Genomic DNA, 15,675 nt, shown 5'->3' with positions numbered 1-15,675 from the left:
CTAAAAAGTCAAACATATAATCTCTGTGGCCACTTCCAAACTGCTGTACAAGCTCTTGTCATCTACAAGCTAATTTCGGAAAACGTTATTTTAGTAGGTGTCTTACAATCCCCACTTGCCCCGCTCAAAGCAATAATACCATCTACTTCTAGACTAGTCAGACTCAAAATAAATTGTGACCTCATAACGCATATTGAAGTAATTACCTCAAAATTGTATTTTATTTGTGTGATACGATTTCTAAATGTGAACTTATGTACTGATGCAATGCATACCTTTTGTCTTCCTTTCTTTTTGAGCAGAACTCGCCAGGTAATTTGAGTATGAGCAATCAGCCGGGTACTCCGAGGGATGACAGTGAAATGGGTGGAAACTTCTTGAATCCTTTTCAAAGTGAAAGTGTAAGTAATGCCTGCCAGGCCTCATAAAAGGGACTTTCAACTCGCTGCTTCTAGTTTTCATTGCATTATATCCAAGGCTTATTTTTTCCAAAATGGTAACTGTCTACGTTGTTCTTCCAATGTATTGAATGCCTTTAGATCTATAACAATACACAATTATTTCAAATGCTTTTGGAACACCAACACCTTGTTAGACAGACCTCCTATAAGCACCTCTGGTTATATTTAGAGTTAACTGTTTTACTTTGCAGTTCTACGTTGCTACAAGAATGGATGAGCCTGATCAAAATTTCATACACTGAAAGAATTCAGAGGCAAAAGGAAAAAGACATTCTTAATAATGTAACGTTTCACGATAAAGTGCTTAATTGGAGCATATTTAACAGTTCCAGTAGTCGGTAAATTACTAAAAAACAAAATGGAAAAAATGTACCAATAATCAAAAATCTACAAAATCCAATTAATTCATGGATATTCATAAAAATAAAGGAGACGAAAAAAGTTCTCACACTTCCTCAATAGTCAAAGGCAGCTCCTCTGCTAAGGCAGAGGGGCATCGCCCTATTGCTTTTCAGAAGTGCAAAAAAAAAAAAAATTATAACGTAATGTTATTATCATTTTATTTTTCATTGCGAGCCAGGTTAGGATTTGGCGAGGCTGGATTGTCAAAGCAGGGGAGGAGGAAATATGTGCACTTAAATCTGTATGAGGGTTTGGCCAGCCATTTTGAGCCGGCCAAACAGTCATGCACACTTAGCATTTTCTCCAACTCATTGTAAAACATGCACAGGCTCCCACTTCCTGCCTGAGCGCCGAACCAGGCCACTCAGAACACTTACAATGCTGCTGTCATGCTGGTGACAGCAACGTCGTGCTTTGCTTCCGGGAGTCAGGAAGAGAAACGGTGCAGAGACGGCTGCCATGCAAAGGTAAGTGTTGTATATCTTTTTTCACAAACCAGTTCTGTAACAGCCCCCACTGTCAACAATAAATAAATAGCACTCCAAAGCACCTACTTTAAACTGTGCAACGTATCAGAGCTAATCCATTCAACAAGGCTGTTAAAAAGAATAAACACAAAGCTGGAAAATAAAAAGGTCTCTCTTATCTAAACATATATGGCGTTAAGATAATATACCTACCGTAAAACCTTTCTTTAATGCCTTAACCGCGGTGGCAATTCCGCCGCGGTGCGGGCGTTCTAAAAGGTGGGCGTGGCTGCGTCGGCCGTTCGCAGCACCAGGGAGGGAGTGCTCCTGTCGGCCAACGGGTTAAGGATGTTCTTTCCATTAGTTACATTTACTTCCATAAGGTATCACAGTACACACATTCCATTTTACAACATTCTTTCATATAAATGTAATTTATATTCATCAAATATCATAGTATTAGACAGGTAAATATAAAGAGAAGAAAAAAAAGAAAAGTAGCTTTCTGGAGTTTTGAAACTACATCTTCATTCATTGCATTAACTTAATTAACCATTACCCTACCCAATGTTTTGCTGCTCAAACATAATCGTATGCAATGTGTAACAAGTTTCCCAAAGATCAATGATGCTAAATTCAATATACAATCCAAACAGCTAAACAAAACATACTAGTGAACCAGTAAAAAAGAAAAGATTCCTTAAAAATGTATCACATCCCACGAATCTAAAAAAATGCTAATCACAGAAAGTAACAACTACAAATATAGTCTTGAACCCAATAGAGCTCCAGCTGTAAGAAACTAAATACATTTTTATTTTTCCTCCTTGCAATTCTTTCTGTATATGACATTTTGATACTGTGTTCCTGTGGGGGTAGGTAGGCACATTACCGAAGTAGCATTTGTTGCCGCAGTTGTGAATTTGGTTGGCCTGATCTTTCTGGAGAAGCATGGCGATGTGTCTGGTTTTGATTACTTTTTGTGTTTGTGTATTCGAAATGTAGTCATCACAAAGTCGTGAACTATAAAAGAAGAGTCTGCACTTGGCATTAACCTGTTCTCATCTTGAACATCTCATTGATGTTGCACGCGCAAGTTCTTCCGATACTTTCAGAGTAGTAATAAACACTGTAACCATTACGTATAAATAATGGTAGTCCCAAAAGCTGGGAAGCACCGCAAGGTCCTTTTTATGAGGAATTTTCTAATACGGATAATTTCTAAAATACATTGTTGTTTGAAGATGCATGGCCCTCTTCAGGCTTGATAGTTTGTGTACCCGGTTGTAAATTACACATTTTCATTAATGTTTCTCTGAATTTTGTCTTTGCTTTTTCCCCATATTTGGCAACAATCTACTATTTGATTTATGTCTGGGGTTCACCTAAGCCAAAGGTCGGAGTTGAACATCTGTTGTGATGCAATGTGTTATTTTCTATACTGAATGTGTATTGATGATTCCGCTGATTTCCCACTAACGGGTGATTCTCCTTTCTTCTTCATAGTATTCCCCTAGCATGACCATGAGTGTGTGATCTTCTACTGGTTGTCTTCGCAAGGATCCCCTTGAGGCCGCCCTCGTTGCAGATCTACTGTTGAAGAAAACAGTTACTCGCCGTGTACAGTTCAACCTGAGGATCTCAGATACAGCCGATCAGACCTTCCCGTCTTTCACCACGTGCCCTGTTTCGGAGAGGAAGGAAGGTCCCAATATGGATTCATCCAACTGTAAAGAGTGGCATATAAAATTGCCCTAAACTGAACTGCAATCATCTGTACATATATATAAATATAAATATATATATATTCCCACAGGACATTGTAAAAGGATATTATCACATGACATCTTAAGTAGAAACAATTAGGGACTTTTATTCCATGTCTTTATTTTTTCCACGTTTACATTTTAATTATCAAAACGTTGCATTTTCTTCAAGAAATATTTTGTGCTGTGTATATCCCTGCTTAATAAGTTATTTTTTAAGGTAAAATGAAATGTTGTTATGTTTTTTGTAAATGTTTGCAATCATGCATAGGAATAAAATTGCATACGAGTGCTTTTATTAAATCACTTTTGATACCAGCTACCCTGTGAATGACAAACTACTGTTGCAAGCAAGAAGATGTAGACAAAGCTTGTCCTAATTGTACTGAGCAAGTGAACGACTTTTCATTCAGTGTTGAGATGTTACTGTCTGTACAGTTCTACTGTATCATGCCTTTTAAGGACCATTCAAAGCACTGAATTACCTGTCCCTTTAAGTGGGGCCGAATATATTTCTGTAGTACTGGTTTTCAGTGGTAGTGTGAGTTTGTTACCAAGATGTCTGAAATATTACACACAACACTGGAGTGCTCTGAATGCTCAGTTAAACAAGAACCTCTGCTTCTTGCAGCAGCCTCTTTTTGTTTTCATCCATATAGTAGGTTGTATGCATTGCAGGGCACAGGAGCCTTTACTTGCTGTTGTTTGTGTTTTCAGTCTACTTCACCACAAGGTACTGACCCAAACTTGAGCTTGTCAACCAGCAGTGTTGTTCACGTCATCAAAGTCATAGGTTGTTCCTCGAGTCCTGTTGTCTAGTCATTCATATAAATTCTTTGTGTAATATTGAGATACTTGAGTTCAGGTACCTGCTTTGATGAATGATACGCTGTCTCAGGATATAACGATGAGCACAGCAGCTCACTGCTGAGGTGGGATAGCCATTACTGATGCGATCACAGAGCAAACAAGGGACCCTGTCCTTTGTTCAAAAATAGATCAAAGACGGGAAGAGATCTCATCTCCTAACGTGAGACTGAAAGTCAAATGGAAAGATATCCACTTCTTGTATTGCATATATGAGAGAGGGAAAAATTAAATGGCTACCCTGGCTGTTCTGACCAAAATCTATTCGGTCCTCCTAAATCGCTGAGCATATACATATCCGAATACCTTTCTCCCGTGTGTAAAGTTAAGCGCAGTTAAATACTGTCTTGCCTGATACAGGGCTTTGAATTAGCTGTTACTTTATGAATCAATGATTGCTGGAGAGACTATAACAGCAGAGTAGACAACGTGAGAAGAGAAAATCAAGCAATTTTACTTTATTGGCAATATTTGCAGCTGGTATAAGAAATCATATTTTCTGTTTTCTAGAGTGGGTTATTCCAAACACCGTGAAGGATTAACTGATGTCGGGGCTATGTATAGTTGCAACACTTTAAATTTGCAAACTAGGAGCTCTCAAGGCTTAAATAGTATATGGTCCCTGAACCTGCTCTTTCCCCCATGGTATCCCCCTCTCTGATGATTTCTCTTATCGTGAAGCCATGGCATATGGTCTGTGGTAATGGGAAGGAAAAGTTGTGGACATTTGGAGCATTATATCTTAATTGTTTGATATACAAGAAGTTATTACGATTTCTTAGACATATTGAAAAGTGAATTTCTTTTTCTTTTTTTGTCCTCATACGTCGTTAGATATGCCCAGAATCAATTTTCTCCTTCTGGGGCCCCCATTCGGTTGATTCGGCTAGCAGTATGAAGATTCTGATCTGATCCTAATGGAAGCACTTACACAGAGACCCTCCTGAATAGTCAGTTCTGTTTTTCTAACTAGATGGCCCTTGAAACTGATCCGAGGGATACGTACATCTGTGGAAAGGCATAATCATTGGACAAATAGGTCTCTGTTGTCACATCTTGTCAAGCCACCTCATACATGGCAACCAAAAATCTTTTTTCCTTTTCCCGATGGCCCTATACAGTCGGGGAGATACTCTTAAGCCAGCATTTACAGATTTCTCTGCGAGCAAGTAACATTAAATAAAAGGACAATTTACTTACATCTCGAGGTAGCATTTCATAATTTGAGAAGATACCAAAAAATACCAAAGTTATGCTCACCTCGATAACGAAACTGAACATATCTTTCATACCTTCAATAACCGAACCCCAAAATGTGTGTGTGTGGGGGGGGGGTCCCTCGAAAATTTAGACAACCTTTTAGGGGACCAGTAAACTCTGTGGAGAGAAAAGAGATGATTTCTCTTTAAATTGGCAGCTGATATTGTAGAATATAGTATGGTAAGATACTTGCCAAATTTCTTCTGGGCTTTGGTCTGGCAAGCATTCTCCCCAGAGCTGGAAAGGTAAGATGAAATCGCAGTCAACCATGTCCATCATCATCCAGTATAAGTTTGTGATCTCTTTCTTGTTCCGCTTTCTCATATGTAGGGCCCTCTCCAGATTGTTTGAGACACCCACCACTGTACCAATTGCCTGACTCCAGCTTCTTATTTGTAGATATTTAAATGTTGATGATTTACTGTTTTGATGTTGTTCAGCTCTTCTCATGGTAGCAGGGAGCCCTTCGGCATTCGTTGAGCCCAACGTTCTAGCTCCGCCGATTTCCTTGGAGTTGCCAATGCATCTTTAGCCCACTCTGGTGATCCTGGGGATTCCCATATGGGAGCCAGGGCACTATAGTAGCTGATTTTCAAGAGCTTTCTGATTTTATACTAGATAGTCGCTATATCTCTGAGCGACTTTAAGCGGACCTTCTTGAAGAAGTGTGGGTCTCTGAACTTATACATAAATGCTTGGTCACCTCCTTTTATGTCCCATAGCAATACTTTGAACATTTTTCCTATGTCTGAGTCGTCTGGCTGGTACAAGAGCATCTTCCCTGCCCACATGCATAGAGAGTTAAATCCGGTGCACATAATCCCCTTTATTTTTCTTCCTTCATAGTTTCTTCCACGAAATTATTTTGCCCTTGAAGGCCCAAATGAAGGAATTCATTTTGGCTTGTATTTTCCTCAGAGCCTCCTCCTTAAATGCTAATGGGATGTTCTGAAATAGTGAAAATGATGCTTTAACCAAAACTTATATTCCTATGTTGACTCTGCCTATTAATGTCATAGGAAGGAACTCCCAGCTTTTTAGGGAGTCAGCAATTTCTTTATCTATTCTGCGTAGGTTTTTATCGGTGGTGTGATCAAGGTTTTGCGTGATTCTAATACCTTATCTCCTTTTTCAGTATGGGGAGTTGAACATTCATATTCCAGACCATACACTCTGTTTTTGACTGATTGATCTCGTAACCGGAAATCTGTTCAAATTGCAAAGCTATATTGTATATTATTGGGATCGCCGCAACTGGGTCGGAAGTGTATATCACCATGTCGTCCGCATATAAGGATACTTTCTTTTCCCAGTTTCTAAACTTAAAGGGAGCTATGCTAACTTGCTTCCTAAACTTCTCCGCCAGTGGCTCTATGTAGAGATTAAAAAGCAGTGGTGACAGGGGACATCCCTGCCTTGTCCCTCTTTTGATTGTTACAGCTGCCGAAAGGTTACCATTTACCAAAATTCTGGCTGTGGGCTTTTGATAAATTGATAGAATTGTTCTGCAAACATTTTCACCCAGATTGCATCTGTCTAATAACTAAGCTGAATATACCCAGTTCACACGATCAAACGCCTTTGTGGCGTCTAGTGTAATGATGGCCAGCGGCAATTTGTGCAGTGTCGCTATATCTATGGCACCAACCAAATTTTGTCTTAAGTCCTGAATGCTCCTAGCTTTAACAAAGCCTTTTTGGTCTGTATGTAATAACTCTCCTATGACACCATTTAGTCTCTCTGCTAAATTCTTGGCAAAGATCTTGTAGTCCAGATTAAGCAGAGAGATTGGCCTTTATGAGTCGCATTGGCTTCGTGGCTTAGATGGTTTTAAAATCAAGGCCCCCGTTGCTTCATTCCATGAGGGGGGCACCTTCCCTCTATTCTCAAGAGTTTTGAGAATTGTGAAAATTGAATTTCGTTTATTTTGTTATGTAAGAATCCTGTATTTTGTGTGTACAAATAAGTAGTTGATCCATTCAAGACTACAAATCTTCAACACAACCAATGCACACATTACACATTTATAGTATTGCTTCAGCGAGTCCTTTCTTTCTTGGGCATTTTGTTTTTGTGACGACTTGTTTCCTTCGGATCAGACTGCAGTTAACTCCCTTTGCACAGTCCCCCTCATTCTTCATAAATGGAAAAGCAACTCTTCTGCGAGTACTCCTTTACTTCCAAAATTTGTTGAGATATCATACAATTACTACCACCGCAAACAAACCAGAAATGACCGTGAATGTCTAGCAGCACGGCCCAAATTGAACTATACCGATTCAATTAACGTCTGCTAGGCTGCTTCTAACAGTGGGTCAAAGCAAAACATCTGCCATATATGTGCCTAGTTCCCTCACACATGTAGATGAAACACGCCCACAGAAGGACACTACACAAGCAGCAAAGTAAATCACTGACACCTGACTTTATGCCTAACCTTCGATTCCTGCTTTCCACAGTAAATGTTACATGAGAAGTTCTACTGATCACACATGCTTGCAGCATGTTAAAGCTGCGTAGACCCTTTTACCAGACCGTTCAACAATGTCTACTCCAACAAATTTCCTTTAGTCCCCGCCCCCTCCTGTAGTTGCACAGCTTAACCCCGCGCTGCACCTGGGTATGTAGCGACTTCACTACAAGTGTCTTTCCTGTAGTGCTCCAATGCAATGTGCTATTGTCTTGAGCTTATACAATAGTTGAGTGTGTATGGCACCGAAGGAGCATAAGGCGAAAACGAGGCCACCATACGCTGAGCCAGCCACCATAGGAAATCGTAGGCCATTTTTTGGCCACTAGATAAGAGTTCGGTTGACAGTTTACAGGCTCTTCACATTTGTGCTAGGCAAGGAATCAGAAGATCAGTGACTTTCTTCATAGGAGACTTCTTTCAGTATTTTTCCTGATCATGTCTATTTCAAAGACTTCGAGCAGTAACACAGATGCAGGTTTAGCCTTTCATTGGGATGACTGACGCCCCTTGGTAGTAGGTCTCTTTTTGTCCATTCCTTTCTTAATCTCATCCGTGTTTCCTGCTATAGTGTGCCAGGAGCATGCAAAGGTAGGCCTATTCACTCGTGTAATAAATTGTCAGTCTGTTGTAGAAAAGATCCGTAGCTTCTTCTTTTCATGTCCCAGCAGGAGGAGCCCACAAGTCGCTACACATAAATTTCCAACATAGGTCTGGTATTTATTTACTCTCACATTTACCCCTTAGCGTGCATGACACACTTTTTTTCACTCCACATTATACCTATTGACTAACACCAGTCATGCAGACAATTTTTTCTGGGTGAGAGATACAATTGCAGTGTTAGCAATGTATGGGAGTGTTACCATGACAGGCATTGCACCTGTATATTTTAATATAAATGAACATTTCCAAAAATATTAAAACTTCAATGTGTTCAGCCAGAAATATATCCCAACTTTGAGTTCTTTGCCATCTAATACAAAACGGGGTTTAGTCCCCTGCAACTTAAAAACATAAAACTTCAAAATTATTGCAACAACATTGTTTACATGTATAATGTCCAAATACTTTTTACCTAACCTATATGAGATGCTCTAACAACCATAAAGAGACACAGAAAATATTGTTTTCAGAAACAGTTGGGGCAAAGCCTTAAATTCTCTCCTGGTCAGTTCTATGGCAGTGGTTCCAAAATGTGTTTTCCCTTGAAAACGCCCCCTACTCCCCCCCCCATCCCCTCCAATGAACAAAAAAAAAATATTACTAAAACTAATACTTGATTTGTGGATCTTGGTTAGGTCATCATATGAGGATTAGTATGGTGTACTGATGTCCAAAACTACGATTGGCTTTGGAAAACCTAGGCGAGGTGCTGATTTTTTTGCAATAGACTAATTATCAAGTTCTTTGTAAAGGTTTTATCCGTGTTAGTCTGTTTACATAAGATGGGTTTATGTGGTAAAACCGGTGCTTAATTTGTAAGAAAATATTTTAGATAAGTGCTGCCATTGCTCTAGCATCCCACTTCCACGGCCCACTGCACTCCGGTTGGTGCCTATTGTTCTTGGTGCTAGCATCAGACCTGCCTGCAAGAAGTAACGGTCGGTGACCTTTTAAAGTGGTATGACATCAATACTTTTGTCAAATAGGACAGTGTGAATGAAGTGCATGAACTAGTGTATTTTTTAATGAAGTTTGGCGGGGTTCTTACCTGACGGGGTTTAAAAAAAAAAAAACGGTGCCAAATGATCAATTTAAAAAAAAAATCATGATTTTCACGTAAATGCACTAAAAATACAGAGTCTCTGAAGGCAAGCCTAACCCTCCCTAGGTTTTATAGGAGTTTATATTTGCAAGACGGTAAAGTGTTGAAAAGTAGTGGCAAAACTTTATTTTTAGAGCAATTGCGCTGAAAGTTGATTGAAGAGTTATCTATTAAAGGCACTAAATATTACCTTTTAATTTCACAGGGCTTAAAGATCCTCATTCACCTCGTTTCTGACGATCTACAGGATGGAGAAATCAAGTAATTTCTCTGTCGTTTGTCATAGCCATCAATGCATGACAAATGCTACAATCACATGTTGCACTACGACTGCTCTGAAGATGATGTTTGTCACATTGTAGCAATTTGCTTTCCAAAACACGGTCATTCCCTCCAGTCCCCCATATGCAGAAACATATCGCTGGTAAGGCTTGAACCCAGCTTTGTTCCTCTGATTCTCCTGAGCATTGAGGTACCAGACCTGTATGGGTTTGCTGTAGGTTCAGGGTTTCTCGGGTGACAATCCTGGTCACTGTCATTTAAGAATTTGGAAAGCAAATGCAAGCAAAGTGGAAGTTTAGGCTTCCTGTTTAGTCAAGGCATCATCCCTGGGCTGTATAGAAATCTACTAGAATCTTATATTTAACATTGACTCGTCTTTAGGTTTACTTCACTGGGTGCCAGACCTTTCTCACCCATGTTCCATGGCTGGGCGATTACACTGAAGAATTCCTTTTTAGATTTTTACCCATTTTGTGTGAAAACATAATTCCCTCCAGTCTTCTTTGCATATCATCAACGCTGGACATGGTTTCTTAACTAAGAGGCCACAGGATGTGTATGGGTTTCTAAGGCTTCAGGGTGCCCACAAGTATAACCTCACAACAGCCTCTACACATAAGTTGGTATCTATCGCTGGATAGCAGAGCACAGTTTACCTGATTCGTTGGCTGGGACAGCGCAGTGAACAAGACATTTGTCAGATTTTCAGCATGTTTCCCACACAATATGGTAGTTTCCTTCAGTCTTCCTGACATGGCAACATATTCCTACCAATGATTGACCTAAATCTGTGTTCTCCATAGGTCTACTGAATAAGGAGTTATGAGACATTTGTTGGGTTTTTCATGGGTTTGAGTAGGAATCGACACAGTAGACACTGTGGAATTCTTTGATAGGTGGAGACTCCAGGATGGATATCTGCGGTATTTGGACTCCTGGTGAGCTGGCACCCAGGGGAATCACCCAACCCAGATATTTCTGTAAACTAGGGACAGAATAATCTATGGTGAGGTGACTTGTATGAATTTCAATACATTGTATTACTCATATTCCCCTTAAATGTCAGAGTATAGGTAAGAAAATGTCTGAATTTCTTCACGTTTCTGTGACAGAAGATTCTAGAACTTCAAGTAGATGCCAGATTTTGCACTGTCCAATATTCTCACACTTGTCATGATAGAAACGGTACACACGTATGTTGTTGAGCTTATTGTAGAAGACAGGAATAGGCCAAATTGTGACCATGTGAAGAAAATGTTATTAGAATATTGACTTTACCTGGTGACAGATTTGGCCTGTTTCTTTGAGTTATTTTCGACCCACCCACATATGAGGTACTGCTTATATTGGCATTAGTGTGGAAACACCCAGCGGTAGGATTTGTGCTGTTACCTCAAAATTCCAGAACTTTTTTATACCAAAGCTTAAACCAGTTGTTTACAACATTTTCTATAGCGACAGCTACTTCTGATCCATGAAAATAGTCCTTAGCTACTAATGACTTGGCAAATGTAGCAGTGATGCCCTTTGCAGTATTACTAGCAGTCACCATCCAAATGTAAGTTACAATATTGAGTGATGCCTAAATTGACTAGTACAATACCATAAAGGTACATATATATAGGTATGTATAGTTTTATTTTTGTGAACTCCGCAAATAAGTACCTTGAAGATAGGTATATCAAGATATATAGATGTAGAATCTGATAGAGGCTTCTAGCTGCAGATTCCTTACCTTAGAATTATTCTGAGGCGTACAACTGGATCCCAAAATTGTTCTTGAGCAGTATCCCTTCGCTCCAGTGGGTGACGTTGTTTAGCTCTACCTTGCTTCGTCTGTGCCGGAAGTTAAGTACGTGGTGCCTATTTAGGCGCTACCGCAGTGCACTGGTGTCAGTTATTTTCTTTCCGCGCCAGTCAGTGAAGATCTGGTAAGAACTACCCCTTAGTCAATTTTTGACTGGTATCAAAATTTTTGTTGAAGCGTTATCAGGTATTTCCTCCTTGTGTAGCAGAAAAGTCAACTAAGAAGACCAGCTACAATCCCTGCTGCTCCTGTCACCGTATGGCGTCTGTGACGGACCCGCATCTTGTGTGCCTTTGGTGGCTCGAATGTGACCATGACACTTTGGCCTGCTCCAATTTCCTCACAATGCACCCGAAGGCCTTTAGGAAGAGATCCCTGAAGCTTGTGGCAGGTCGACGTGCAACACTGTGACGATCCAGATCTGTCGAGAGGGAGGCCCTCCAGAGGTTGCTGAGTCTGAGAAGCTTGTTGCACTGAAAGTAGTCCAGCTGTTCTTGTAAGTCCCACCACAAGAAGTCATCGAAATGATGCGTCTGTTGCCTGATGAGGGAGCGTCACTCTAGGCCTGGCTCTGTGGTTGAGTCAGCGCCTGGCCCGACTACGCCTCCCAAGTTTCGGAGCCACAAAGTAACCTCCACCAATTTTGTGTGTTTTATGAGGCTATGCACTCCATATTTGGGCGGCTTGTTACCTCTGGTATGCCTTTGGGCCCGTGGTGTTCGGGAGGGACCCCTGCTGGATCCACACCAGCAGCCCTGACTCCAGTCGAGTACTAGGGATCCGCAAATGGATCTGGATGGGCTCCGGTCGTACCATGTTGACATTCCCCAGTGCTGGTCCCGACTCACCCACTGCCCACCATCTCCATTTATATTCCAAACACAGAGATAAAGGGGCATTGACCGACTCCTAATCCAGTGCCGACAGGAGCCGTCTCTTCCAGGCCAGAGCCTGAGCCTTATTCTTATGGGCTAGTACTCGGAGAGGAGAGGGAAGGGTCGCTGGACTCTGAAGAATACCAACCATATGATGCCAACATGGACTGGTGTGAGGATTTGACAGACGCCGGTGTACTGGATATTTCTCCAGATACTGGCATGCTTTCTCCCCCTAACGGGGCTATAGAGGAGGGAGCTTCATTCACAGTGGTGGTGAGGAGGGCGGCTGAGGTCCTGGAACTTAACTTGGCCATGCTGTCTGCCAAGACTACAGCCTTGATGAAAGTGCCTAGCCAGGAGTCTACCCATCAAAACCACGTCTCCCATTTAACAAAGCACTTACTGATGTCCTACTGGGGACCTGGAGATCAGGTACGACCAGGCCAGAGTAATCCTTGTGGCTCTTGACTGGGAACAGAGTGGTATACCGAGCTGTTCAGCATGGCCATAGGTTTTCTGATCAGGCTGCGGCTGCAGGAGAATCTTCTGTCGCAGCAACAGGGGAAGGTTCTCCACATGAACCAGTCTATTCTCCGCCATCTTGCATGGAAATTGAGCGGCAACAGTTGACAGCTTTTGACCTTCCATCCGAAGGCTGCAGTATTATTCTGTTATTCAGGTGTCCCTTCACCAAAACGGTGTACACCTTCCATTGCAGCAAGTTTGTGGCATGGTGCGCAGAGAAACCTGTTGACCCTCTTTCTGCTCCTCTTTCTCAGGTTCTCCTATATTGTGCTTACCCTTGCCCAGCATGTCTCTGCTCTGTGCACTAAGGGATATCTTTCTGCTATTCTGCAGTTGGCTGACCAACCTTCCCTCTTCCAATCCCCTATTGTACATAGGGTTTTGAAATGTTTGCAGTATGTTTCCTCCTTCTCCCTTCATTATGCCTCAGTGGGACCTTAATCTGGTCCTTACATTCCTGATATGCGCTTCATTTGAGGCGTGTCCTCTCGGGCTCCTTACCATCAAGAGGGCCTTCCTGGTGGCAATAACATCTGCCCAGAGCGTCAGTGAGTTTCAGGCCTGGTCATCCAAGCCTCCTTACTTGAACATTTACCAAGACAAACTGGTGCTTTGTACAAGGGCTTCCTTTCTACTGAAAGAAAAGACGGCCCGTGAAGAAGTGGACCATCTCTAAATGTATTGTGTGCTGTATAAAGAGCTACTAAACATTGGCTAAAAAACGCCCCCAAGGGTTTTTTTGCTCATTCCGCCAGATGTAAAGCTGTAACCACTGTGTTAGCACGTGGATTCCAGTCCTGGACATCTGCCAGGCGGCAACATGGGATTCTAAGGTATCTATTCTAAGGTAAGGAATCTGCAGGTAGAAGCCTTTGTCAGATGAACAAGTTACTGACCTTCGGTGGCACCTTATCTGGTGGATATTCTATCTAGCTGCAGATTTCTTACCGACACACCCATATTCCCCACTCTAGACCGGCTTTCTAGGGACAGAGCTTTCCCCTTTCAAAGCCTTAGTATTTCACACCAGTGGCTCTGCACTTCTGGCGTGGAAAGTAACTAACGTCAGCACACCGGGGTGGCACCTATATAGGCAACATGCATGTCCCTTCCAGTGCAACCGATGCCACAGGGAGCCGAACACCCCCACCTACTAGTGAGCATGAGTACTGCTCAAAAAAACTTTCCGGATGCAGTCTGACACCTGGGTATACTTCTAAGATGATGAAAATGCGGCTAGATAGTCTCTACCAGATAAGGCGGTACTGAACGTAACTAACTTGTTCTTTAAGAATAAAAAAAAACACCTCAACTCATAAGACGAGGTTACGAATAGCAATGTAAGGAAAAGCTTTAGCAAACAAACAGTTTCCACATGGCTAATGAAATGACAGCCACAACAGCAAGGTTACATTGGCACAAAAGAAGTTCAGAAATCTGGCAATCTTCCCAACTTAGTATGCATGATCATTCAAAGAGCAGCTAAAACATGTTTTGGGTTTTCAAATATAAGCTTCTCAAAATACATGGTTTTCTATCAAATATACACTTTCTATTGATGTACATAAGGACACAAACATTTAAACACAGGTACATGCACGCTACTCCCAAACCCATTACCTTTCTCAAACCAGCCTTTTCTCTCCTTGACTACAGGATTTCCATAGTTTGGTTCTCACATACTTCCAAACTTCAATGACTCCACTCTGGCTATTGATGACTTTTCTTTTCTGGCCAGGTTTACACATACATGGTCTGACTGATTACTGATGCTTGCAATCTGACCATTTTCCATGCAACTTTGCTTAATTGAAAGTGGAGACTGTGATTATGTTGCAGGTAATTCAGGCCTTCAGTGTGTGTGTCTTCCTGCCATAGGGTTGGCTGGACATCACTCCAAGGGACTGGAGATGTACAGCACTGCATACTTCAATATGGCTAGGCCCTCTAAATTGGTACTGTGCTGGGTTACACTTCAGGGAGCTACTTTCAGGGTACTGGCAAGCTACCATTCGCTCCCAAACTACCCTTTGGAGATCCCTAGCTTACACTTTATAGGGAAGCTCAGGTAAGAAAGAGTATTGGCATCCATGCAAGCCACACTAGCCAGGACTCCTTTAGGTGTCAGGTGTTCGGAAAGGTTTGTGGCTCCAAATCCCAGACAACCTCAGCCCAGATCTTTTTGGTGCTAAGAAAGAATCCAAATAGCATCTGACTGCTCTCTAGGGTACAGACCTATCTGCGTGTGCCCCATCATGGAGATAGATACTTTTGCAATAATCCACACAGCAACCAGCTCCTCCCTAGGGCACAGGTGTGTGTTGCTGGTCCCCAGGAGGGAGCCAGACATTGTTTCGATTTTTTTTCCTATCCTAGGGAAAAAATCTGAATAGCTTCTGGCTTTTCGCTGGGCAGAGAACCACTTGTCTGCATCACCAAGGCGTCAGACGCTCTTTGGATTTGGGAAAAACTAAATCTAAACCGTAACTGGTTAGTCACTAGTGCACAGACCTATTTCTGTCCCCAATCAAGGTGCTTAATGAATTTTTCATAGTCTAAGAAAAAATTCAAACAGGATCTGGTCGTGTGCTGGGCACAAGCACACCGTTTAGCACCATGCTCCAGGAAAGACATGGTACACATTGTGGAAAGAAGCTGTCTGAAACTGAATCAGGAAATGCTAGTTGGAAGGGGAGGGTCTATTCCCTTCCAATCCCCAGTA

The 15,675-nt window shown here is 41.7% G+C and overlaps 1 protein-coding gene across 7 annotated transcripts in view; it reads left to right on the top strand.

The window, feature by feature from the left end:
* SSBP2 (single stranded DNA binding protein 2) overlaps nucleotides 1–3,624 on the top strand; it is an 836,850-nt gene extending 833,226 nt beyond the window's left edge. For 5 of the 7 annotated variants that reach the window (XM_086960845.1, XM_086960844.1, XM_086960842.1 and 2 more), the window contains 2 exons: nucleotides 303–401; nucleotides 2,837–3,414. In XM_086960845.1, coding sequence (XP_086816971.1) covers nucleotides 303–401; nucleotides 2,837–2,866 — 129 coding nt within the window. In that variant the 3' untranslated portion in view covers nucleotides 2,867–3,414. Of the gene's footprint in view, nucleotides 1–302; nucleotides 402–2,836 lie in introns of all 7 variants that reach the window. The other 2 variants (XM_086960847.1, XM_086960848.1) reach the window with 1 other exon arrangement.
* Nucleotides 3,625–15,675: the final 12,051 nt, after the last annotated feature.

The sequence above is a fragment of the Lissotriton vulgaris genome, chromosome 3_1 (assembly GCF_964263255.1).
Source record: "Lissotriton vulgaris chromosome 3_1, aLisVul1.2, whole genome shotgun sequence".
Classification (NCBI taxonomy): Eukaryota; Metazoa; Chordata; class Amphibia; order Caudata; family Salamandridae; genus Lissotriton; species Lissotriton vulgaris.
The sequence above is the reverse complement of the archived record's forward strand: the minus strand, read 5'-3'. Positions and strand labels throughout refer to the sequence as shown.